The following is a 27,446-nucleotide window of genomic DNA, read 5'->3' as shown; positions in this document are numbered from 1 at the left end:
AATTTGATTTATCAGTTGTTTCACAGAACAAAGTGCATAGCACAAGGGAACCATATGAGCAAACTCCTGGAATGGAATGCAGACAGCTAATTAATTCATCATTGATGAAATCCTTTATATTGGTTTGTAGCGTAATATAATGGGGGGCTCAGAATCTAATTGTCGATTGACCTCGAGTTTAGAGAAGACCGCAGGCTGCAGTCCGTAACTTCGGGGCGGCTAGACGTCTTCCATAAGAGTCAAATTAGGAAATCTGTTTGCCTCTCATCTACAGTGGACGCCTTTTGCACGCTATAAATACATCTGCCAGAGCGTGTCTACGCTTCATCATCCATAAAGATGAAGTGTTAACAGACTTCAGCCAGGAGACTCCGTGCATGCTTGAGCAGTATCTCACTTCTGTACCTCTCGGCGGAAGCAGCAATTCTACAAGTGTCGACGAGGGTCTGATCTTCGTATGCGGATCCGGCATGGTCCACACGAGATAATTAAGTTGGGACAATGTTCCATCAGAGTTCTTCTCCACGTGGCCGGGAATCCTCTAGGTGCGTGCTTGTTGCGGAAATGAAAGGCGCAAACCAGAGATTTTGCGGCTTAGGCCAAACTGGTACGGGACATAATACGTACGAGCCTTTCTAGATCTTTAGTGATCCTAACTTCAACATACTGGCACGGAAGGCCGTTGGTGTGAGTAGTAGTAAAAAGTGTTGGTGCCACTGCACTGCTCTGAGCTAAACCATCGGTCTGTCTCATCCAGCTACTTCTTCTAGCCTTTTCTAGCCTTGTTAAACAGATCGTTTTGTGTTACAGTGTAGTCCATTTGCACATGGAGCAAAGATGACAAAGAACGAAAGAATGAAAGTTGTAGAGGACACGACAGACTCAAAAAGAAACCACTATGAAGAGGTCACGAATAAAATTCTCTAGCTCATCCATGGAAAACGAAGTTCAGAGAATATTTAGTGTAGTTGACTTAGAATTGAAATCAATGTGCTGTGGCTAAGAGAGCTGAGATACATTGAAAGAAAAAATTGAATAAAAATGCTGCAGCTTACACACTTTTCATCTAATGGAGCATACATAAAAATAAAAAAAAATTCAGAAAACAAAATAATTAAGCTATCAATATCGCAGTATATTTTGCCAGCGGGTATTTCTCCGCCGTCGTATATTGAAGCCGTGGGGCACTCTTCAGTAGCCAGTCGATTACGTCACGACCTAATTCACGATCCAGATCACGAGAAACTCTTGGTGTTGCTACATTGATATTGATCAAGGTCGATAATTTCTGTTATCGTTTTATTACGTGGAACATTACTTTTTGGATGGTGTGACTCCAATAAACATTAAATATCAAACTAATTGTGAAATCATCAGTCATTGGGTGCAATACACACTACCGTCCAAACCTACGGACATAAAAGTGATTCTCAGATTTGCTATAACCTATGAGACATTTCTCAAACCAGTACCGGTACCGCCGCGGTGGAACATATAAGGCCGCGCTTGGCATTTTGTCAGTCTTGTGACTCACTCTGAGGAAGGCCGGACTATACGCGGCCGAAATATCAGTGGAGGAAATTTTATTTGCGCGGCTGTATGCCCGAAATTTAACGAACTATTCATTACGCCGCGAGAAGTTGAAAATGCACATTTCTCTAACCAGTTTGGCTAGCTTGCAACCTCTTTGCTTGATCACTGTGACAAACTTAAACCTAAGGCGTATCTGTTTTGTTCTCGGTCAATACTTTACCTTCACAGGTGTGGAACATACGGTCTCTCTCGTTTGAAAATGTTTTGCCGTTACTGTTGGCCACTTCTTTTCTGGACTTTGAACGGCAGAGTCGAAAAGGCACCTTGTGCTGTGTTTCTGATATTGAGAAGAAAGCTGTTTTTGTCTGGCAGACACCCCGCTGTTGAGCAGACGTTGCTGTGCATGAGGAAGCGGATGAGACCAAATCAATTTATTTACTATGATGAAGGATAGTTTTTTGAAGAGAGGTAATTTTGGATGTCTGGTTGTACCACTCTGCAAGTAGGTATGTGATTGCGTTATTTCGGCTCAGTGCAATAGATGCTCAAAGGTTGCTATCACTAACTGCCTGGAAGAAGGTTACTGTTTTACTGATTGCTTTATTTACTTCCGTGCTATTCGAAACACAAAGATAACTTTTCCTGAGGTGTAATATTTAATTTACCAGGTAGCAGTCATGTATTTCATACGACGTTACTTTGGTTTGTAAAGCTGAATGTAGGTTGGGAAATTCCTACGGCACTGTAAAGCTTTTCTCCTGACTTTAAAGCCAATATAGATTACTTGATGTACTCACGTGTTCTGAATTCATTTGGCAGAACCACATCATTCTTGGTATTTGAGGTGTTTGCATGCACCGCGCTTATGTGCTGCCATCTCGTTGTCTTACGAAATTTAAGTGACAGCCACTCTGATGAACTGTCACTCAACTACGGAGTTGGCTCTCAGAATTATAAATAATAATAAACAGAATCTCTTTGCATGCCAGTTAGGCATCAGGTGATGATAAAATTTATGTCGACGTATACTTGGCTGGTGGCTGCTCTTATGAGACACTGTGCCGTTTCGCTTCAATTATCTAATACAGTGTTATTTACGTAGCGAATTAGGATTATAACTGATCAGTTGGATTACTCGCTATCTTCTGAATTTTGATTTTATGTACACACAATAGGGCAGATAACACTATTGCTCATCTTCACGCTATATGTAGATAGGTAGCACACGTTCGAAGTAGACTATTACATTCAGGAAACTATTCATTAATGTGCTAATCACATATATTAGATCGCGGGTTCTCATTTCCTTTCATTGGGCTTATTTTCGAATCAGATTGCATCACTAAATTTGTTATCTTGGGCATTATAAATTTACATTCCGCATATCTTCAAACTATCAGAGTTTGTTTGCTAGTAACTACTAATGTAGTCTTTGTTCGTCATCCCCCCCCCCCCCTTTATCTACCCTCTCTCTCTCTCTCTTTCTTTCCTCTCTCAAAAACACACACACACACACACACACACACACACACACAGACACACACACACCTTTCAATTGGAAACGCCAGTAAACTGCAGATGAGACTCCAAGTCGTCCACTGAACTTTTATAGAGATCACCCTACTCGACGACGGGAATGAATCATCGACGACTTAAAAAATTCGAGGACATTATAGCTTTTGAATCGACACATAAATGTTTGACAAACATTTAAAACGTCTGAAGCCAGTCCATTATCCCTTCCGTCAAAATGGAGACTAGTAACGAAAATTTTTGTGACATCACCTCATCATCCTTTGTGATGACGCCGGAATCGTGTCTGCGAGACGGTGCAATGGGGAAGTCTCCAGCCGCTATGTACTGTGAACCGTATGTGTTGAGACCGAAGAAATCAGCAGATCCTGAAACAAAATTAGTTGTTGGAAGCTCTGAAAATACTGACCTCGAGCTAAGTGATCACAAACAAAATAACAATGAGAATCAAATGAATCGTTACTAAAAGTACCGCGTTGAGTACAAGATGAATACATAACTCCCTCTCGGATGTCACCCCCGCAATCGACAGAATCATCGCATTCGAAGGAGACTGCATCAAAAGGCTTTCCAAGAACACGCAGAATTACAAAGTGAACGAACGTATAATATAGGTGCATGACCAGCATCGTTGGAATAAATGTCAACTGGAGCCGGTGATTGTGGTACCATAGAATGAGGCCATGTTTGATTGATTTGAGGGAGGGGACCAAACACCGAGTTCGTTGGCCCCATCGGATTAGGGAAGGATGGGGTAGGAAGTCTGTCGTGCCCTTTCAAAGGAACTATCCCGCGGCATTTTCCTGAAGCGATTTAGGGAATCACAGAAAATCTAAATCAGAATGGCTGGACGCGGATTTGAACCATCGTCTTCCCAAATGCGAGTCCAGTGTGATAACCACCGCGCTACTTCGGTTAGTCGAAGCCAAGGTACTTCTGGTTGTGTTGAAAGCTGCCTGTTCATTCGGCTCTCCCATTTCTGACCATTAGATATTTCTTCTAGCCCATCGCTACATTTATCTTTGCATAGTCGCCTACGTTACTCATGTCTGCTGCAATCAGTTTCGATTAATCGATATAAGTACTGTAGCAACCTCTCCGCATGTCACTGAAACAGGTTTACTTCTTTGCAGAGTCAGTTTGTTTTCGGCCGATGGAAATTTTTGACGGGTTGCAGCCCATGAGGTCCTTGTCTGAAAGAGAGGTGATCAGAGAGCTGAACATTATATTACGATGTATGGTCTGCTCCAGTTTCGCTTGTATGGTTATTTGTGAAGACGTCTTTTGGAGAGAAGACTACCTTTGTCTTGTGGAAGGCTGTGCTGTTATGGTGATTCTACCACAAATGAAGTATTGGATGGGACCATTTCAGTTCACATGTCGTGGTGAAGCTTAGTTATTGAGACGAGATTATATTGGCATCGCTTGTTGCCATCACTCCGCGAGCAGTAATCTGGGAGTGTGCCTGCGCGTAGAAAACGGAAGCTCATAAGTTACTTACACTTAGTTGAATGGATGTTGATCACGGCGATGTACGTTATACACTACTGGCCATTAAAATTGCTACACCACGAAGATGACGTGCTACAGACGCGAAATTCAACTGACACGGAGAAGGTGCTGTGATATACAAATGATTAGCTTTTCAGAGCACCAACACAAGGCTGGCACTGGTGGCGACACCTACAACGTGCTGACATGAGGAAAGTTTCCAACCGATTTCTCATACACAAACAACAGTTGACCGGCGTTGCCTGGTGAAACGTTGTTGTGATGCCTCTTGTAAGGACGAGAAATGCGTACCATCATGTTCCCGACTTTGATTAAGGTCGGATTGTAGACTATCGCGATTGCGGTTTATGGTATCGCTACATTGCTGCTCGCGGTGGTCGAGATCCAATAACTGTTAGCAGACTATGGAATCGGTGAGTTCAGGAGGGTAATACGGAACGCAGTCCTAGATCCCAACGGCCTCGTATCACTAGCAGTCGAGATGGCAGGCATCTTATCCGCATGGCTGTAACGGATCGTGCAGCCTCGTCTCGATCCCTGAGTCAACAGATGGGGACTTTGCAAGACAACAACCATCTGCACGAACAGTTCGACGACTTTTGCAGCAGCACGTACTATCAGCTCGGAGACCACGTCTGCGGTTACCCATGACGCTGCATCACAGGCAGGAGCGTCTGCGATGGTGTACTCAACGACGAACCTGGGTGCACGAATGGCAAAACATAATTTTATCGGAAGAATCCAGGTTCTGTTTACAGCATCATGATGGTCGCATCCGTGTTTGGCGACATCGCGGTGAACGCACATTGGAAGCGTGTATTCGTCATCGCCATATTGGCGTATCATCCGGCGTGATGGTATAGGGTGCCATTGGTTACACGTGTCGGTCATCTCTTGTTCGCATTGACGCACTTTAAACAGTGGACGTCACATTTCAGATGTGTTACAACCCGTGGCTCTACCTTTCATTCGATCCCTGCGAAACCCTACATTTCAGTCCGCCCTCGGTAGCTGGGTGGTCAGCGCGACAGACTGTCAATCCTAAGGCCCCGTGTACGATTCCCGGCTCGGTCGGAGATTTTCTCCGCTCGGGGACTGGGTGTTGTGTTGTCCTAATTATCATCATTTCATCCCCATCGACGCGCAAGTCGCCGAAGTGGCGTCAAATCGAAAGACTTGCACCAGGCGAGCGGTCTACCTGACGGGAGGCCCTCGTCACACGCCATTATTATTATTATTAGCAGGAGAATGCACGACCGCATGTTGCAGGTCCTGTACGGGCCTTTCTGGATACAGAAAATGTTCGACTGCTGCCGTGGCCAGCACATTCTCCAGATCTCTCACCAATTGAAAACGCCTCGTCAATGGTGGCCGAGCAACTGGCTCGTCACAATACGCCAGTCATTACTCCTTGATGAACTGTGGTATCGTGTTGCAGCTGCATGGGCAGCTGTACCTGTACACGCCATCCAAGCTCTGTTTGACTTAATGTCCAGGCGTATCAAAGCCGTTATGACGGCCAGAGGTGGTTGTTCTGGGTACTAATTTCTCAGGATCTATGCACCGAAATTGCGCGAAAATGTAATCACATGTCAGTTCTAGTATAAAATGTTTGTCCAATGAATACCCGTTCATCATCTGCATTTCTTCTTGGTGTAGCAATTTTAATGGCCAGTGGTGTATTTTCATTTCGTCATGATTGCAAATTCAATTATGTTACCCTTTCATGGCGTATAAAACTGCAGACATGGGGGCCATGATGTTGAACATCGTAGCATAGCTTACGGTGCACGACCACTGAGTTGTTGTTGTTGTGGTCTTCAGTCCTGAGACTGGTTTGATGCAGCTCTCCATGCTACTCTATCCTGTGCAAGCTTCTTCATCTCCCAGTACCTACTGCGGCCTACATCCTTCTGAATCTGCTTAGTGTATTCATCTCTTCGTCTCCCCCTACGAATTTTACCCTCCACACTGCCCTCTAGTACCAAATTGTGATCCCCTGATGCCTCAGAACATGTCCTACCAACCGATCTCTTCTTCTAGTCAAGTTGTGCTACAGGCTCAGCTTCTCCCCAGTTCTATTCAATACCTCTTCATTAGTTATGTGATCTATCCATCTAATCTTCAGCATTCTTCTGTAGCATCACATTTCAAAAGCTTCTATCCTCTTCTTGTCTAAAATATTTATCGTCCATGTTTCACTTCCATACATGGCTACACTCCACATAAATACTTTTAGAAACGACTTCCTGACACTTAAATCAATACTCGATATTAACAAATTTCTCTTCTTCAGAAACGCTTTCCTTGCCATTGCCAGTATACACTGAGGGTGCGTCGGAAATTAGTTACCGCATTCCAGTCTCACAGCACATTGATAGCAAGCCAGTTTCCTTTGCAGATGATTAGATTTCACGTCCGGTCAAGGGAGGTGAACGGATCTGTTTCGGCAATTGCTGCTGGTTACATATCGCGCGGACAGATTTAGCACATTATTGGGCTATGATAAAGATGTATTCATGAATTACATTTTGAGTCACATAATTTACAGGTTATTTAGGCTCTCAGGAAACAATTGCAGAACCGAGGAAACGTCCTAATTGCAGCGCTGGATGCTATAACCAGAAAGCTAACACATGCTCAATTTAATTCGTGTTCCTATACGAATCAATACTCACTAGCTGAGTACTTGGCGTTGCTTGTGTATGTATTTATTCCAGTCTTGTATTAGTCACCCTCCTCCTCACCCCTCTTTCCGTTCAACTCCTGCTCCCCCCCTCTCCTTGTTCTTTTCTCTCTTCTTCTCTCTGTCCATCTCCTTCTCTTCCCATCCATTTCCTCCTCCTCCTCTGTTCATCTCCCCCTCCCCCCTCTGTCTGTCTCTTCGGCAATCTGTCTCTGTCTACACGCTCTTTCCTCTCTCTCTCCAGCTCCTCCTCTCCTCTCTCTCTGCTCATTTCTCTCTGTCCAACTCCTGTTTCCCCCTATCTGCGCCCATCTCCACCTTTCCCATAGGTATCTGTGCACTTACTCCTCCCCCTTCTGTCTCCACGTTATCACGTTCACCCTAATAGTGGTTGGTGGTTCCTATCCTAACAGTATGTCATTCCAGACTGTACATTTACCGCTACATGGGTATTCTGCAAATCACTCTTAAGAGACTGGCAGAGGATTCATAGAACCACCTACACAGTAATTCCCTTATTTTATTATGACTATCGTTTCTCCCTATATAGGCCGGCGTCAACAAAATATTTTCGCATTCGGAGGACAAATTTAATGTTTGAAATTGCGCGAGAAAATTTCGCCGCAACGAAAAACGCCTTTGTTTTAATGATGTCCATCCCAAATCCTGTATCATATCAGAGACACTCTCTCCCCTATTTCTCGATAATACAAAACGTGCTGCTCTTCTTTGTACATTCTGATGTACACCGGTAATCCTATCTGGTAAGGACTCCACACCGCGCAGCAGCACTTCAAAAGAGTGAGCACAAGCGTAGTGTAGTCAGTCTCTTTAGTAGATCTGTTGCATCCTCTAAGTCTGCTTCCAATAAAACGCAGTCTTTGGTTCGCCTTCCCCACAACATTTTCTATTTATTCTTTCAATTTCAGTTGTTCGTAATTGAAATTCCCAAGAATTCAGTTGAATTTACGGAATTTATATTTGACTGATTTATCGTGTAACCGAAGTTTAACGGCTTTCTTTTAGCACTCGTGTGGATGACCTCCCACATTACGTTTTTTACGGTCAAATGCCAATTTCCGCATCATACAGGTATCTTCTCTAAATCGTTTTGCAGTCTGTTGTGATCATCTGATGACTTTACTAGACGATAAACGACAGATTCATCTGCAAACAACTTAAGAGTGCTGCTGAGATTGCCTCCTAAATCATTTTTATTGATAAGGAATAGCAGAGGGCCTGTAACACTACCTTGGGGAACGTCAGAGCTCACTTTTGTTTTACTCGAAGACTTTTCGTCAGTTACTAAGAACTGTGATCTCTTTAACAGGAAATCAGGAAGCCAGTCACGTAACTAAGACGATATTCCGTAAGCACTCAATTTGACCAATAACAGCGTGCCGGAGTGGCCGAGCGGTTCTAAGAGCTACAGTCTGGAACCGCGCGAACACTACGGTCGCAAGTTCGAATCCTGCCTCGGGCATGGATGTGTGTGATGTCCTTAGGTTAGTTAGGTTCAAGTAGTTCTAAGTTCTAGGGGACTGATAACCTCAGAAGTTAAGTCCCATAGTGCTCAGAACCATTTGAACCATTGTGACCAATAATATGTGTACCAAATATGCAAATGTAGTTGAAATCGTTCCAGTGGTGCGTAGGTACATGTCAGATATATTGCACATATATTTAACACATTTCACACCTGTTTGTGCACATGTTTCACTTGTATCTCCAGCGAATTTCACCCTGCAGTTTCAGCTTCACGCAGCTTGATGTTTGAGATGTCATGTCTCCTGAACTGTATACTGCACAATGATGTAATTTTACAGGTACAACGTGTGGTACACGTGGCTACTGCCTGTGAAATGTATTGTAAATGTAGTTACTAGTAAAGAAGCAATAAACTAAAACGTCATGCATGATGCAGCGGTTTTTCAATCATCTCAGTGTTTATGACGTCATACCTTCTGCACTATGTCTCATACAATGAGATACACTACTGGCCATTAAAATTGCTACACCAAGAAGAAATGCAGATGATAAACGGGTATTCATTGGACAAATATATTATATTAGAAGTGACATGCGATTACATTTTCACGCAATTTGTGTTTATAGATCCTCAGAAATCAGTTCCCACAACAACCACCTCTGGGCATTGAGTCAAACAGAGCTTGGATGGCATGTACAGGCACAGTTGCCCATGAAACTTCAGCACGATACCACAGTTCATCAAGAGTAGTGACTGGCGTATTGTGACGAGCCAGTTGCTCGGCCACCTATGACCAGACGTTTTCAACTGGTGAGAGATCTGGAGAATGTGCTGGCCAGGACAGCAGTCGAACATTTTCTGTATCCAGAAAGGCCCGTACAGGACCTGCAATATGCGGTCGTGCATTATCCTGCTGAAATGTAGGGTTTTGTAGGGATCGAATGAAGGGTAGAGCCACGGGTCATAACACATCTGAAATGTAACGTCCTCTGTTCAAAGTGCCGTCAATGCGAACAATAGGTGACCGAGACGTGTAACCAATGGCACCCCATACCATCACGCCGGGTGATACGCCAGTATGGTACGCTTCCAATGTGAGTTCACCGCGATGTCGCCAAACACGGATGCGACCATCACGATGCTGTAAACAGAACCTGGATTCATCCGAAAAAATGACGTTTTGCCATTCGTGCACCCAGGTTCGTCGTTGAGTACACCATCGCAGGCGCTCCTGTCTGTGATGCAGCGTCAAGGGTAACCGCAGCCATGGTCTCCTAGCTGATAGTCCATGCTGCTGCAATCGTCGTCGAACTGTTCGTGCAGATGGTTGTTGTCTTGCAAACGTCCCTATCTGTTGACTCAGGGATCGAGACGTGGCTGCACGATCCGTTACAGCCATGCGGATAAGATGCCTGTCATCTCGACTGCTAGTGATACGAGGCCGTTGGGATCCAGCACGGTGTTCCGTATTACCCTCCTGAATCCAAAGGATAGGAAAGCGGCACAGGGCATCCCCGTTTTCAAGAAGGGACGTCGAACAGATGTGCAGAACTATAGGCCTATATCTCTAGCGTCTGTCAGTTGTAGAATTTAGGAACACGTATTATGTTCGAGTATAATGACTATTTGGCGACTAGAAATCTACTCTGTAGGAATCAGCATGGGTTTCGAAAAAGACTCTCGCGCTATTCGTCCACGAGAGTCAGAGGGACATAGACGCGGGTGCCCACGTAGATGCCGTGTTTCTTGACTTCCGCAAGGCGTTCGATACAGTTCCCCACAGTCATTTAATGAACAAAGTAAGAGCATATGGACTATCAGACCAATTTCGTGATTGCATTGAAGAGTTCCTAGATAACAGAACGCCGCATATCATTCTCAATGGAGAGAAGTCTTCCGAAGTAAGAGTGATTTCAGGTGTGTCGCAGGGGAGTGTTGTAGGACCGTTGCTATTCACAATGTACATAAATGACCTAGTGGATAACATCGGAAGTTCACTGAGGCTTTTTGCGGATGATGCTTTAGTATATCGAGAGGTTGTAACAATGGAAAAATGTACTGAAATGAAGGAGGATCTGCAACGAAATGACGCATGGTGCAGGGAATGGCAATTGAATCTCAATGTACACAAGTGTAATGTGCTGCGAATAAAAAGAAAGAAAGAAAGATCCTTTATCATTTAGCTACAATATAGCAGGTCAGCAACTGGAAGCAGCTAATTCCATAAATTATCTGGGAGTAGGCATTAGGAGTGATTTAAAATGGAATGATCATATAAAGTTGATCGTCGGTAAAGCAGATGCCAGACTGAGATTCACTGGAAGAATCCTAAGGAAATGCAATCCTAAAACAAAGGAAGTAGGTTACAGTACACTTGTTCGCCCACTGCTTGAATATTGCTCACCAGTGTGGGATCCATACCAGATAGGGTTGATAGAAGAGATAGAGAAGGTCCAATGGAGAACAGCGCGCTTCGTTACGGGATCAGTCAGTAATCGCGAAAGCGTTACGGAGATGACAAATAAACTCCAGTGAAAGACTCTGCAGGAGAGACGCTCAGTAGCTCGGTACGGGCTTTTGCTGAAGTTTCGAGAACATACCTTCACCGAGGAGTCAAGCAGTATATTGCTCCCTCCTACGTATATCTCGCGAAGAGACCATGAGGATAAAATCAGAGGGATTAGAGCCCACTCAGAAGCATACCGACAATCTTTCTTTCCACGAACAATTCGAGACTGGAATAAAAGGGAGAACCGATAGAGGTACTCAAATACCCTCCGCCACACAGCGTCAGGTGGCTTGTGGAGTATTGATGTAGACGTAGAAGGTAGTGTGGGAAACACATAGAGAGAGATACTCACTCAACATAAGCGCTCACCAGGGAGACTTTATAAGATGTTCATAGCCACACGTTAAACGAAACAGCTCTTCGTGGGGTGCAACTGGCTGAAATGTTGAAAAGCAGTCAATACATAGATGAACAAATTAAGAATCACAGTTCGTATTCTGCTAACAGTCATTGGATCTCTACCAACGCGAGCAGCAATGTCGCGATACGATAAACCGCAATCGCGATAGGGTACAATCCGACCTTTATCAATGTCGGAAACGTGATGGTACGCATTTCTCCTACTTACACGAGGCATCACAACAACGTTTCACGAGGCAATGCCGGTCAACTGTTGTTTGTGTATGAGAAACCATTTGCTTATCACAGCATCTTCTTCCTGTCGGTTAAATTTCGCGTCTGTAGCACGTCATCTTCATGGTGTAGCAATCTTAAACGCCAGTAGTTCAGTCTTTTGGGCAAATTTTGTGGTGTATTTGAAAACTTTCTGCAAAAATGCGTCGTGAATACAGTTAGTCGTTCAGAAGTAAGAAATTAAAGCGTCATGCTTTTTGCGGCAGTTTTACTGCATTAACTGCGAAAATGTAGTAAGCGATAAGCTTTTTTCTTTCTTCTTTCTTTGGGGCTTGTCAGCGACAAAGTGTTTTATCAAATTAAGTGTAAAGTGTGTTGCAAGTGATTAAGTGCTCTCATTCTCAAATACTGGTATTCAGTGGTGAACACCGGGTATTTGTGCGTTGTAGGCTAAATGAATGCAGGAGTCGTACCCCCCGAAACCAAATAGGTTCACAGATAACAGGCCCCACTCCTCTCGAAATAGACTAGTGGCCTGCAGGTAACATCTCCGAGGCCTCATAGCGGTTTATGGGCTCGTGTCTCAGATCTTTTTAGAGTGGACGTGAGCTCCGACGCGCTTGCAGTTACATTAAGCAGAATGGGAGGGAAAATATTACTTCCGAAAGGTAACACCTTCGTGTTTCAAAAACTGTTGAAAAGTGATAGAGCGCAATGCACATGCATCTTTAAGGGTTGCAGACGCCTTATTGAAAATGTTTCTATTAAGAAACTGGATATAGTGGAGATTTAAGAAGACCTCGGCCACACGGAAATTCCTTATTACGAAATTCGGAGGCAAAAAAATAATTCGTATGATGAAGAGAAAAGCCGCGGAATATTTTTGTGAGAGACCATGAAAGCTAATTTAAAAGGAGAAGATAAGCAAAAAATAACAGAAATTTCGACGACTTTCGTAAATTTATTTACCCAGGTAGGCGGAAAATTCTGCCGAAATTGCCGACGAATGTTGAAGGGATTCATAATGTTATCAACACGCTAAATGTGGAAACTACAAAGGGGACAAATTTCTTGGTAGAAAATAATGCCAAGAAGAATGTTGTAATATTCTGTGAATCTGAAAAAGTTAAAATACTTTCTCAGTGCGACATTTATTTATTAATTATTTATTTATTGTTCCGTGGGACCAAATTAAGGAGAAGTCTCCATGGTCATGGAACGAGTCAATACATGAAATTATAACACGATAGTAGAAACAGATAAAATGAAATACAAGCAACGTATTCAGCCGAAAATTCGTAAGTTTAAATAAACAAAATCAACACTGTAACACTGGAATTTGCTTAATTTTTCAGCTCTTCCAGGAGCTCCTCGACAGAATAGAAAGAGTGAGCCATGAGGAAACTCTTCAGTTTAGACTTAAAAGCGTTTGGGCTACTGGTAAGATTTTTGAGTTCTTGTGGTAGCTTATTGAAAATGGATGCAGCAGAACAGTGCACTCCCTTCTGCACAAGAGTCAAGGAAGTTCATTCCACATGCAGATTTGATTGCTGCCTAGTATTAACTGAGTGAAAGTTGCTAACTCTTCGGAATAACCTAATATTGCTAACAACAAACGACATTAAAGAAAATATATACTGTGAGGGCAATGTCAGAATTCCCAGACTATTGAATAAGGGTCGACAAGAGGTTCTCGAACTTACACCACATTTAGCTTGAACAGTCCGTTTTTGAGCCCAAAATACCCTTTTGGAATCAGAAGAATTACCCCAAAAAATAATACCATATGACATAAGCGTATGAAAATATGCGAAGTGGACTACTTTTCGTGTTGAACTGTCACTTATTGCAGATACTGTTTTAATGGTAAATAAAGCAGCATTTACTTTCTGAACAAGATCCTGACCAAGGGCTTTCCACAACAGCTTACTATCAATACGTTGATAGAATATTCTAGTACTGCACAAAGTTTCTTTGTCAGCTGTTTACAGTAATCAGGCTAGTTAACGGACATTATATTCCATTGGTCTTCTCCTCTGTTGAAGGACAAAGAAGACTCAGTTTGCCTTTCAAACAGTTGTCGATAAATGTAATGATCTAGGTCTGAAATTTTCACCATCAATAATGTTTCCAGACTTATAATGCAGTAGAATGAACCCTGGAAGTGAAGTCTGGACTGATATAAGAATCGTAGGATGCAAATTGCATTTCCCCATAGCTGGTCGCGAGAAGTACTTGCACATGACTCTTACACGTGAAATGAAATAAGAAGGATCAGTGCTGATTAACTAGAAGAAGGCGCAACGTATCTAATTTAGTTCTTAACAATTTTTTTCTAAGCACATCCTACTCTACAACACCCTTACAAGCTTCTCAGTTTCTGACCGCCCTGTAAAGGGTTATCAATGGGTTGCGGTTATTGCAGCGGGCAGGAGAGATCAGGCATTGTTCAAAGATCAGAGTGCATGGTACAGGTTCTGTCGAAGAAGAGTCTCAATTCAAGATTGTGGAGCGGTTTAAAGGCTCACGTATTCTCGCATCCCAACCACAATCCCCCCCTCCCTCCATTCTAGCCACCCAGGCATTCAGAACGTAGTAAACCGTAATAGGAAAATTCTGACGACTGAATGATATTGTTATGAAGCAGTTAAGATCGAATGCAGAGATAATTGCACACATAATTAACTATATTGATGACTTCAACGCACAGCTGCTTCATTTAAATGAAATAAGTATTACAAAGGCGCTATCGGTAATATATCGGCAGCTCTAAGATCTTTGTCGAAATTTCCTGTACAGATATAGCAAGACAACATATAGGGTCAAGTAATGCAGCTTCTCTACAAACCTGCACCTACTCAAAAAAATGTATCACTATGCGGTTCATATGAACAGAAACGTGGATTACGGATAATTATTACAACATTTAAATAAGTCTTATTGTTAAGAGGGATCGCAATCGCGTTTGAAGAATATATTAAGATTTTTAGATGCAAATGGCGAATAAATGCAGACTAAATTCACTCACATGCCTTGTTAAACAATGAACGAAAACCTATTCTGCCAATTATATGATCATGGATATACTTTTCTCATAATGCCCTTCTTCGAAATTTCTTTCAACCGCAATGCAGCTGCTGAGAACTCCACAATATCTCGAATAGCACAGTTATCACTCACCTCTAATGTATTCTGTTTCCTCCTGCGTGAATTTTGGCAGCCTTGAGCGCGCTAGTCCTTCTGCTTTGCTGTTGTTGTCCACCCTTTCACGCACTACTGCAGGGTAGTCACCCTCCTGACTGTAGATAGGGTGGGCGAAAATCCCAACCTAATAAGAGAAAAATGTTACGTTTTAATTTGTTCACACAAAAATATATCGATGTGCATACTAATTTCTACCATACATTCTAGAAATACACACATCAAAAACAGGTTTGCCTCTCCTCGTTTCCGAGATTTCCGGAACCTGTACAGAAAATTGGAACATCATTCCCGCCCATTTTAGTGCTCACGAAAACCACACAATTCATGTTGTGCCACCATGCAGCAAGACCTTCACAGGTGCTGGTCTAGACTGCTCATCAAGGCACTGTTGGTCCAGATTGTTCCACTCCTCAACGGCGATTCGGTGTAGATCCCTCAGAGTGTTTGTTGGGTCACATCGTCCATAAACAGCCCTGTTCAAGCTATCCCAGCAGGCATGTCCAATAATGTTCATGCCTGGAGAACATGCTGGCTACTCTGGTCGAGCGATGTCGTTATCCTGAAGGAAGTCATTCACAAGATGTTCACGATGGGTCGCCAATTGTCGTCCATGAAGACGAATGTCTCGCCAATATGCTGCCGATATGGTTGCGCTATCGGTCGGAGGATGGCATTCACGTATCGTAGAGCCGTTACGACGGCTTCCATGACCACCAGCGGCATAAGTCGGCCCATATAACGCCACCCCAAAACTGCAGGGAACCTCTATCTTGCTGCACTCACTGGACAGTGCGTCTAAGGCGTTCAGCCTGACCGGGTTGGCTCCAAACACGTCTCTGACGATTGTCGGGTTGAAGGCATATGCGACACTCATCGGTGAAGAGAACGTGATGCCAAATCTGAGCGGTCGATTCGGCATGTTGTTAGGCCCATCTGTACTGCGCTGCATGGTGTCGTGGTCGCAAAGATGGACCTCGCCATGGATGTCGGGAGTGAAGCATCATGCAGCCTACTGCGCATTGTTTGAGTCGGAACACGACGTCCTGTAGCTGCACGAAAATCATGATTCAACATGGTGGCGTTGCTGTCGGGGTTCCTCCGAGCCATAAGCCGTAGGTAGCGGTCATCCACTGTAGTAGTAACCCTTCGGCGGACTGAGCGAGGCATGTCATCGACAGTCTCTGTCTCTCTGGTCTCCTCCATGTCCGAACAACATAGCTTTGGTTCACTCCGAGACGCCTGGACACTTCCCTTGTTGAGAGCAGAGAGTAACAATACGGACGCGATCGAACGGCGGTATTGACCGTCTGGGCATGGTTGAACTACAGATAACACGAGCTGTGTACCTTCTTCCTGCTGGAATGACTGGAACTGATCGGCTGTCGGACCCACTCATGTGTGGTTTTTTGCATCTTTGGGCGGGTTTAGTGACATCTCTGAACAGTCAAGGACTGCATCTGTGATACAATATCCAGTCAAAGTCTACCTTCTGGAGTTCTGGAATTCGGGGCGAAGCAAAACTTTTATTGATGTGTGTACATTGTGAACAGTCTGTAAAATATCGACCAGTTAGAACACAGGATTTCCAGATCAGTGGGCAATTTTGACAAAGAACCAAAAGATCTGATCATAGATAACGCAACTGGATTCCATCAGAACTCTTCAGAGTTAATAAAATGAGTTGCACGTTCTTAAATATGAAAGAGTTTCACTTCGTGTCCAAAATTTATATGAAAAGGCATGTTCCAACAGACATTCTAAATCCATTATAATCATATCGTTGACAATAGTATTCGCAGATAGGTGGGAGACTATGGCACATTTGAATCAAAGTCCCTCAGTTTAATACTGAAGAATAAACAGCAAAATGCAACTGAGTGTAGAGTGTAAGTAACCACATCGGAAGGACATCTCTGGAGACGACGAACAAACCTGTGGTTCCTGAAGAGAGGCAGCAGCCTTTTCATAGTTGCAGGGGCAACAGTCTAGATGATTGGCTGACGTGGTCTTATGGAAGGAAAGGTACACAACAGTCAGTCGCAATGCCATTAGTTTTTATTAGCCTGCAAATCTAGATTTCGGCTATAAATAGTCATCTGACTATACACCAGCAAGAACATATGGTGCCATGAACTGCCAAGAGTATGTTGAATTGTAACGAAAATGCACCGAAGATGGCTATTTACAGCCGAGCACTTGCCCGCGAAAGGCAAAGGTCCCGAGTTCGAGTCTCGGTCTCCACACAGCTTTAGTCTGCCAGGAAGTTTCATATCAGCGCACACTTCGCTGCACAGTGAAAATCTCATTGTGGATGTCGCAGTTAGATATAATGGTATCTAATGAAGTGTGGTGGCAAGAACAGGATTCGTGTCCAGGTGGGTGGAAGGTTGTTAACAAGAGATCATAGGTGTAACGGAGTTGTAGGTCAAATAATCGAGAAAAAAGTTGTAATGTCGGTGAAGTGCTGTGAAAGGAATAGCGAATACATAGCCAAGAAAGATAAAAGCCAAGACCCATCACATTGGTACAAGTGTATGTGTCTACTAGCCCCATAGATATTAAAGAGACTAAACGAGTGTATGATGGGATTAAAGAAATAGTTGATATCGTTAAGTGAGACGAAAATTTAATTGTGATGGGGCGCTGGAATTTGACAACGGAAAAACGGTTGAACATAAAACATGAAATTATGAGATCTTAGGAAGTCGCTGGTGTGTTGAATTAGCCGGGCGGTCTAGGGCGCAGCAGTCATGAACTGTGCGACTGGTCCCGGCGGAGGTTCAAGTCCTCCCTCGGGCATGGGTGTGTGTGTTTGTCCTTAGGATAATTTAGGTTAAGTAGTGTGTAAGCTTAGGGACTGATGATCTTAGCAGTTAAGTTCCATAAGATTTCACACACATTTGAACATTTGAAGGATATTGAAGAACATCGTCATAAAATGAAAACACGTGTAATTACAATTTGACTGGTAGCTATAACTTTGTAGCCCTCTCAAACACTTCGCTGACTCACCTTAAACTGTCTTTGTCTCTCAGTTGCTTCTATGTCTTCAGTAGAGTTTGTATACGGTTCGTATTGTGAGCTGCTCAGTGTCATTCCCACAGAGCCTGAAACAAATTTGAGATAAAACTGTTATTTATATTAAACAACCTCTGGGTGAATTAGTTTAGCTTCGCATCAGAAAATAATACCAGTTATTGTACATCATTTATGCTACGTTTAAGTTGTTGAATGTGCAATTCCAACAATAGATCACACAAAGTTGATACTGTAACGATTGAGGAACTGTCTAAACTACATTTGTTCCTGATTTACATTTAAAGAAACACTTATAATAATTTTCATGGTCATTTCTTCATACTTAGCGCCATTATTATTGAAAGAGGAGGAAATACTTAATGTAGTAGTGATTAACTCAGTAGAATGACATTTTTTCTGAAACTAGCAACATCCACTGAACGGATTTCTCAAATATATTTAAAATTTATGTATTAGTTTTAAACGTGTCTGATTCGGGGCAGATGTAGCTATTTGAGAGGCACAACTGGTAAAATTAAAGTTGTTTTTGTTTTATGTTCATAATAACAAATCTAGCTATGCAACAATTTTTATTTGTATAAGCATACTTGTAAAATATCTGAATTAAAAACAAACTGACATAAAGCCCTTAGGCTCTTTGATTGAGAGTTTAGAGATGCCTGAAGACTTCTGTGTACAACATCCAATCTAACACCAGTGTGTATATGTGCTGCATCTGTTAAAATTCACCATAAACCTAAAATATTTCCAAGGATCCCAATAAACACTGGTACGATGGCGTATGTGATGATCTGCTTGGAGCACGACTCCAAATTTTATTACATATTGTTAAATTTATTTTTCCTCTCAGAACAACTGTTTCAAATTTTCACTTAGTTCATTATTTAAAACGTTACATATTTTGTGAAACTAAATATTTTTACATCACAAACGAGTTAGACAGCCCGCACATTGTGTGCATTTGACCAAAAAGTTACTTTGAAGAATGAGTACTTCATTCGTTATGTTTTATTGCATGATTTATGAGTCATCATTCCTCTGAACTCTAAAACGTGTCTTTAAAAAAGGGAGATTAGAGTTTAAGACAGCGTTGATGATGAGACAGTAGAGGTAGGGCCCAAGATCTGATTGAGGAACGGTAGGAACCATCCCAGCATCCACCTTAAGCGATTTATCGAAATCACAAAGGAGCTAAATCTGGATTGGTGCATAGGTATTTGAAATCCACTGTCTTACCGCTGCACCACATCGCATGATGGTTTGGCTTTTTAATATCATTTTTGAAAATTAATGCGAAGAAACAATTTTTCAACTTTACTGGTTGCTTGTGCAACTAACCTTGCTTACACCAATCTTGACTTCAATCCGTATAAACTGCTGGCATTAGTCTACCCCCAGAAAACTATTAGACGCTACTGAGAACAATTAAAATCATAAAATGATGAAATTTATGCTCCTGGCGAATACCTGTGCGCTATCAAATATGTACTTCCCTAGTTTGTTTTGCGACCAATTTCGAGGTCTCAGGCGCCCATGCTGAAGCGTCGTGAAAAAAACGTGATTAAAAATGAATAAGAGTGCTAAAATGTGGTGGCCCAAATGACGAAATCAGGAACCGCTTCATTTGTGGTATATCTCCATCGAGACTACTTTCTAAATTACCCCTCGTACTCAAATGCTGAATTTTTTCCTTTATTTTACGTTAGTTTCACTTGCTCTATTAAAAATTGCTTCATTTACCTCTTTAGTCCCACATATTGCGCTGTACCTGTTTGCAAGATTGGACCTTTTAAGGACAAAAATATCGTTCAAATGGCTCTGAGCACTATGCGACTTAACTTCTGAGGTCATCAGTTGCCTAGAACTTAGAACTAATTAAACCTAACTAACCTAAGGACATCACACACATCCATGCCCGAGGCAGGATTCGAACCTGTGACCGTAGTGGTCGCTCGGTTCCAGACTGTAGCGCCTAGAACCGCACGGCCACTCCGGCCGGCTTTTAAGGACAAGATTACCTGGTACAGTCATCTGCTTGGAGCACGTCTCCAAATTTTACTACATATTATTCAATTTATTTTTCCTGTCAGAACAACTATTTCAAGCTTTCGTGTAGTTCTTTATTTATAAGTTACATATTTTGTCAAACTAAATATTTTCACATCACAATTTTAATGAAGTAATCCCTCTTGTTTTAATACAAAACCAAACATTAACATTTTCCATCTTTGGAAATCATCTGAGATACTCTGTAGTTGCACTATTTTAAAATCTTTGCCTCCACAAAATTTTACTGCTCACATATTTATGTTTGTATCTGACACTGGCATAACAGTTAAAAAGTAGTTAGGAAAATAATAAATATCGCGGAATATTACTCCACTATCATATTTTGACTAAAGTTCAGTCTTGATCACACCATTTATGTTTCAATGATGGTGTGATCAAGACTGAACTTTAGCCAAAATATAATAATCTATTGATCACTGTATTCCAAAAATGTTTACAAAAATTGTACTCGAGTATCACTTGTTTTTTCATTTATAAAATTTGTAACCTTCATACAGAAAACACTATTGAACACAACATGTAGAACAAAATTAATCTTTCTTTAAGTCTTACCAGTAAAACTATTATTCTTTATCTACTACTTTGATCTCCAAATTTATAAAATTTAGCTGTTCGAGCTAGAAAGGAATTCAGAGGTCAAGAAATCTGAAATGGTTGTAAGAGTGTTGTAGGGTAGGCTGTGCCGAGAAATAGTAGTTAAGAAAAAATTCAATACGTTGCACCATTTCCGAGTTTATTAACACTGACATTAGGCAATCAGGCCGTTGCGCGAGCAATCGTATTCGCCGTTTGTTTTCGTAAAATCGAACGACACAAGAACTGAACTTGGTACGGCAGCAAAGATCGAACCCAAGGGAAAGGCTGAGCAGTCTTGCGCGCTATCATCTACGCTAATTGTATATGACACTACTTGTATCTGGCGCTCCGCCTGAATTTTCGTGCCCAACAACCTGATTGACTAATTTCAACTCAAAGTACCGTAGCTCGGAAACTGTTCAACGTATATACTTTTTTTCTTAACAATTATTTCTCAGTAGAAGCCTACCCTGCAATACCCTTACAAGCCTTTCAGACTGTTTCTGCAACCCTCTATAGGAAACACAGGTCAAATGGGAAAGCGCATCTATTAGAAATATATCATAAACATTTAAGCAATGTCATAATTTAGACTTTCTCCGCGAATCTTCTCGCGTTATCAGCCGAGTCAAAGCGTCGTTCTGCAACAACGGTTCAAGAAATTTTCTACTTGTCATCCTCAGGCGAAGTGTCGCGTTCGTGTCATTTCCTGCCGAAAATCAGTATCTCCACGACTGAATGCGGGACGATACGCGACCTGCGAGAAGACGAAGATACGGTCGTCCTGGCGGCAGACAAAGGCAATGTGACGGTAGTGCTACGATCAGTTGACTACTGGCAGAAGACTGAGATCCTTCTACAGAATCCAGCTTACAAACAAGTGAAGAGCAGATGTAATGGATTGCTCACGCGCAGCCTGCGATATGTAAGCTATAAGAGAATCTCAGACCAGAGAGCAGTGTTGGCTGCAGTAGGAACTGTGTTAGCATTAGTTGTAGTAGTAGTAGCTAGCGGTCTGGTGTATGGAGTTGGCTGGGCCGGTCGTGGGGAGCGGTGGCGGTGCCTGAACGATGTAGTATAAGGTAAAAGCAGCCTCGCGCATGTGTACTATTGTTATATCAAGTCCCATGTAAATGTTTAAAAAATCTTTTGATAACAATCTTTCTTTTAAAAATTAGCTTTTGACAATCGTGCATCTCAGTTTAAAGACTTTACTAATTTCTCCAATCCATGGTCATCCCGATTATTGTAAAGAAAAATCAGTTGTTTCTTTTTATGCATGACAAATCTATCGGCCAGCAGTGCACTGGGCTGTGCCAGAAAAATTTCTTGTAGGAGCAGATATATACGCGTTATCCGGCGACCGTATTTAGGTAAGTATTTTCAATTTATTCAGTATGGCCATGATGCAGCACTGCTGACGTCCAAAATTTACCAGTTTAAATTCACAGTCAATTATTGAAAGGTTATAAGTGAGCCACAATTTTATTGAGAGGTTAGTCACGTTGTTATTGTGAGGTTACGGAATAATAAACTGTTCGGAGATTACGCTAAATGTGAACGTTATACCTATTTTTTCTGTTGGGAGGTTACAAAGGGCCCTACATCAGCTGCTAAACAACTCAGGAATGGACAAGGATATGGTTAGAAGGCTGTATCCCAGAGCTATGATATCGTCACGCTTGTACGGACTTCCAGATATATACAAGAAGAGAGTTCCACTACGTCCAATAGCGGACACAATAAATTCACCAACTTATGGAATTGCGAAACACGTGGCGCAGTTATTGAAGCCTCTCGTGGGCCATTGTCCCCATCATGTCAAAAACTCGACAGATTTTGTGAAGATACTTCAAGAGACGTCTGGACAAAGATGACATCGTGGTCAGAGGCAAATTCTACCAACAGTTAGACGTAATAGCCATGGGTCCCCCCTGCCGCCATGTATCGCAAACCTATAGATGGAATACTACGAAAAAACGGCTCTCGAAACGACGCGTGTGAAACCGAAGGTGTTCTACCGCTATATGGACGAAACGTTCGTGATTTTGCCGCGTGGCCAAGAAAGTATACAAGAATTTCTTAACTGCCTCTACGGCATACATTAAAATATTAAACTCACCATGGAGGTGGAACAAAACGGATGTGTTTCCTCGGCATTATGATAAAGAAGGAGACTGATGGCACGTTAGCCCATTCTGTTTAGAGGAAGAAGACAAACCGACCTGTACCTTAACGCCAATAGCTGCCACCATCCCACATGACACAAATCCGCGCTCACCACACTGCTGCAAAAAGCACGAGACATATGCGACAAGGATAATCTAGTTTCCGAAGTGCAGAACTTGACGAAAAATGTTTCGCAGGAACGGCTATGCTGAGACGCAGATAAGACGTGCTTTCCAACTGAGCAAGAAGACGAGAGAAGACGTAAGCGACGAAGACAGTAAGCGTTTGGCGTTCCCTCCGTATGCTGGGCCTCCCACGGCAAAGATTGCCAGGATATTAGAAAAGAGCACATTAAAACCATCTGTCGCTCATCAGTCAAAGTCAAGAATATGCTGGGCCCAGTAAAGGACATATTAGGAATACAGACAGCTGGAGTCTACAGCATCAGCTGCGAGTGTGGCAAACACTACTTCGGTCAGACTCAGTGATGTGAATCGCAATGCTGCTCAGAACACGTTAGGTGCGTTCGCCTAGGCCAAGCGGAGAAACCTGCAGTGGCGGAATACAGTCTCAACGAAAACCATATGTTTGATCTCGTACAAACAAAGCTGGTATGCAGGGCCAGCGGGTTCTGGGATTCGGTTTTTAAAGAGGCTGTGTAGATACGAGTCCATTATAATCTTGTCAACCGAGATAGCGGTTTCCAACTTAGCACAGCGTGGTATGAGTCGATAACAGAAATACGACCAGAACGCTCAAATGCGAAACCGGCGAAGGCAGGGCCAGGACGCAGGAAGCCCCACCATCACCGGCCGCCATGTCCACCCCCCCACCCCCCCCCCCCAAATCCCGCCCCCTTGGACCGCAACTCCCCTACCGGAGGCGCGTGATTGCCGCTGCCGTCGAAGACGAGGCAGAGGAGCCTGCGGTCCAGCATCTATAAAACACGGAGAGGACACGAACCCGACACTCTACCTGAAGTTGACAAGTAGGAAACTATCTGGAAAACGTTGCAGCAGAACGACGGCTTGACTCAGCTAATTTCAGCAGTGCTTTAACTAAAAGTATCCATAACGAGAAATGTACCTTTTGAAAGACAAATATGGGTCATTATACTGTGTGTGCTTCAATGTATAACGAGGCATAAGCCAGAGAGATAAGAGATATATAAAATATGGTTTAAAAATAATAGGTATAATGTAAAGAAAAAACCTATACTTAATTGAAACGTATACGAAAAAATTGTGTGAGGAAACGTAAATCTATTTTGGATATAAATAGAAAATGGAAATTAAATGATTGTGAAAACAAACATCCATTGTTTGGTCTCCTGGATGGAGGGATCAGCAGAACTTGGAATCAGAGCTCAAAAAGAACTGCAGGGGAAGGATATTGGACAACAAAAAATTTTCTTTTGTGACCAAAAGAACAAAATTGGCACAAACAGAAAAATAATGTGTGAAACAACATAGATAGTAGAAACTCAATAATAGGTAAAACAATGAAAAAAATAAAAAAAAGGAGGGCTGCTATGAAACCAGTTACGTAAGATAATACGAATATTAAATATCATAATTTTGACAAACTTCTTTTAAAATTACGTATCCCGCTATAGATAATTCAATATAAACTAATAAAAACATGGCTATATAAGTAAATATAGTAGTGTTCAGATAACAATTAAGATTGGGGCATCAATTAGTTGTGGTTATTAAGAAGAGAAAGAAATAGTCAGTGGACGAGTAAATGTTGATAGAAGTTTTTTAAAATTGGCTCTGAGCACTATGGGACTTAACTTCTGAGGTCATCAGTCCCCTAGAACCTAGAACTACTTAAACCTAACTAACCTAAGGACATCACACACATCCATGCCCGAGGCAGGATTCGAATCTGCGACCGTAGCGGTCACGCGGTTCCAAACTGAAGCGCTTGGAACCGCACGGCCACACTGCCCGGCAATGTTGATAGAAGTTTGGAGAGAGCATAGCAAACAAGAGATGAAAGGGAGAAACAAGTTAAAAAATGCCTAGCCGAGAGAACTATTGAGAATAAGACTGGTATGTTGTTTACCTGGATACTGCTGACATTTGAACAGCGATATTTCTCCAAACCGGAGAAAAGCGTTAAGTGCAGATGTGCCCAAGTTTGCTAGCATATCAGGCTATCAGAAAGATTGTCTTATGTAAATGTATCTGCATCAATTGTTTTGAATAAAGTTGCATATTTGAGACACCGCACAAACCCTGGCGCAAATTCGAATTGTTTTGCAACAGGTGCTCACAGTGAATCGTAAATTTAATCGAATAAAACATTCAAAACTGAGGAGTGTGGTAGAGAAAATGAGTCCGAAAAATCAAGTGTGATCGTGAGAAACACGAAGTGCTGATCTGGGAATAACACGTATTTACAGTCAAGAAAGTCAGTAAAAAGAAGTGGAAGAATGCACCCACAGGGAGACACGAGGTGAGCTGACCGATCCTCCTTCCACACACTCACAAACTGACTTGCACACATATGTAGATATATTTACACATGTACGCACAGCATTCAGCATACCGGATTTGATCAAGAAGGAACAAACTATGAGTATCAATTTTGTTTGCAGTCACTTCACACCCACCCACGTGGAAACCGAAGACAGGTTTAAAGCAAAGTGGACGAACCGTTCTGTGTCGCCCTGTACTGCTCGTCGTAGAGGTGCCAGACGCGCGCGTGCGCCTTCACCAGCGTGTGCGTCGCCAGGTAGTCGCCGACGCCCGTCGCCGGAATGCCGGGCGGCATGCCGGGGATGGCGTAGCCCCAGACGATGATGGCGGGCTCGTTGAACGTGATCCACCACTTCACCTGCCCACCCAGAGACACTCGTGAGGCGAGGGCGCCGCAGGGGAGCTACGAGCGCTGCCTCACGGGAACTTACCCTGTCTCCGTAATTGTCGAAGAGCAGCTTGGCGTAGTCCGCGAAGTAGTCGACCATGATCTCGTTAACCCACCCACCGAGGTACTGCAGCGCTTGGGGTAGGTCCCAGTGGTACATCGTCACCTGTAGCAAAAGTACGTTTCTCCGTGTATCAGGTAGAAAGCTCCCTTCACAATCAATTGTCAGTTTTATAAATGTAAGTTCATTTCTGAGATGTTAGCACTGTCTCTGTTCTGCATTAACGACTACGTCCAATCCCGTAATTTAGGAACACAGTTAATGTAACAGTTATTCTCTCTGTATTTCGATGCATCTATGCCAGAGACTCCTGCAATGGGCAGACATGCAGAATCCATAAATGTCTCAAATACCACTTTCAACGCAAAATTACGGTTTTTTAAAGAGCACAAGTATACTTCTGAGGAAATGAAAACCAGAGGTGCAGGTAGTGATGACGGACTTGCTTCACTGTTGCAAACCTTGTACCTCCTGAAACACATAGACTTTAAAGGATGGTAATGGCACATCAGTTTCTGCCGTGGTATGCAGCACCACGACAGAAACAGTGTCATCGCTTCCGTTATTTAAAGTATTTCACAAGATATAAGGTTTAGAGCACTGAAAACAAGTTTGAAATGACTACTAACTGTACCTCTGTGTTGTGTACATAGTTCCGCATAGTCAGCTTTCCCACTAGAGCGCACCCGGCTAAGCACAACATCCCAGGCGCAGCGCTCGTCTGTCTCTGCACTACGTGATGGCGCTGCCATAGAGACGGACCAAATTCGGCTTCCGCCGATCCGCGTATTAATATGTAACGCAGCCAATGAGATCGCTGCTAACACAGAACCTTTTCTCCTGGCAGATCACACTCGCACAGTGATTCATGAACGCGCAAAGTATTATAACGAGTGTACAGGCCTCCGATCAGTGCATTAGTCTGCATTTATCTGCACCTGTCTGTACCAGTCTACATTAGTCTGTACCAGTCTATAGTCAAGTTTCAGTCTGCGCCTAATAAGATTGTCGTATTCCTGTACATAGCCATGAAGATAAATGTATAGACACTTTGTCAAGTATCAGAGATATGTGAGAATAAGATTAACGTACCAAGACCAAAGGAACTTCAGATTGTCAATTGTAAACAGCATCCAGAATCAAGTAATTTTATGCTTGTTATTATTTTAATAAATGTGTGTGAAAATTAATCAAGTTCTGTTTAAAGTTGGTCACTGTCAATCTGCTACTCTAAGCGTGCAAGTGGCATTTCTATCGTCTGACCTAACGGCAAAAGATAAACACGCCACGATAAGACCACGAGACATATTGCTGACACTCGCCTACTTCGTTAGAGCGACGAGTCAAATAATCTGATGGTGTACCAAAGATCTTACAGTACGCACAGCACACTCTGATTTTCATTTTGGTAGAAAAAATGAACATGCACCATTTAAAAAAGCATAACTTTCGTGTTGAGAATGATATTTGTTTACTTGTAGAGACTGTTCCTGACGACTATAAGAGACCCTAACATGGTTGCATCCCTGGCCAACTGCATTTTTCACATTTTGTTTCA

The 27,446-nt window shown here is 42.6% G+C and overlaps 1 protein-coding gene across 1 annotated transcript in view; it reads right to left on the bottom strand.

Moving 5' to 3' along the window:
* LOC124622650 (myrosinase 1-like) overlaps positions 1-27,446 on the bottom strand; it is a 94,827-nt gene that overhangs the window by 22,936 nt on the left and 44,445 nt on the right. The window contains exons 4-8 of the mRNA XM_047148428.1: positions 25,871-25,993; positions 25,617-25,797; positions 18,112-18,206; positions 15,076-15,223; positions 3,319-3,434 (exon numbers count right to left, since the gene is read on the bottom strand). Of these exons, the coding sequence (XP_047004384.1) occupies positions 3,319-3,434; positions 15,076-15,223; positions 18,112-18,206; positions 25,617-25,797; positions 25,871-25,993 (663 nt within the window). The remainder of the gene's footprint in view (positions 1-3,318; positions 3,435-15,075; positions 15,224-18,111; positions 18,207-25,616; positions 25,798-25,870; positions 25,994-27,446) is intronic.

This window comes from Schistocerca americana, chromosome 7 (genome assembly GCF_021461395.2).
Source record: "Schistocerca americana isolate TAMUIC-IGC-003095 chromosome 7, iqSchAmer2.1, whole genome shotgun sequence".
Taxonomy (NCBI): domain Eukaryota; kingdom Metazoa; phylum Arthropoda; class Insecta; order Orthoptera; family Acrididae; genus Schistocerca; species Schistocerca americana.
The sequence above is the reverse complement of the archived record's forward strand: the minus strand, read 5'-3'. Positions and strand labels throughout refer to the sequence as shown.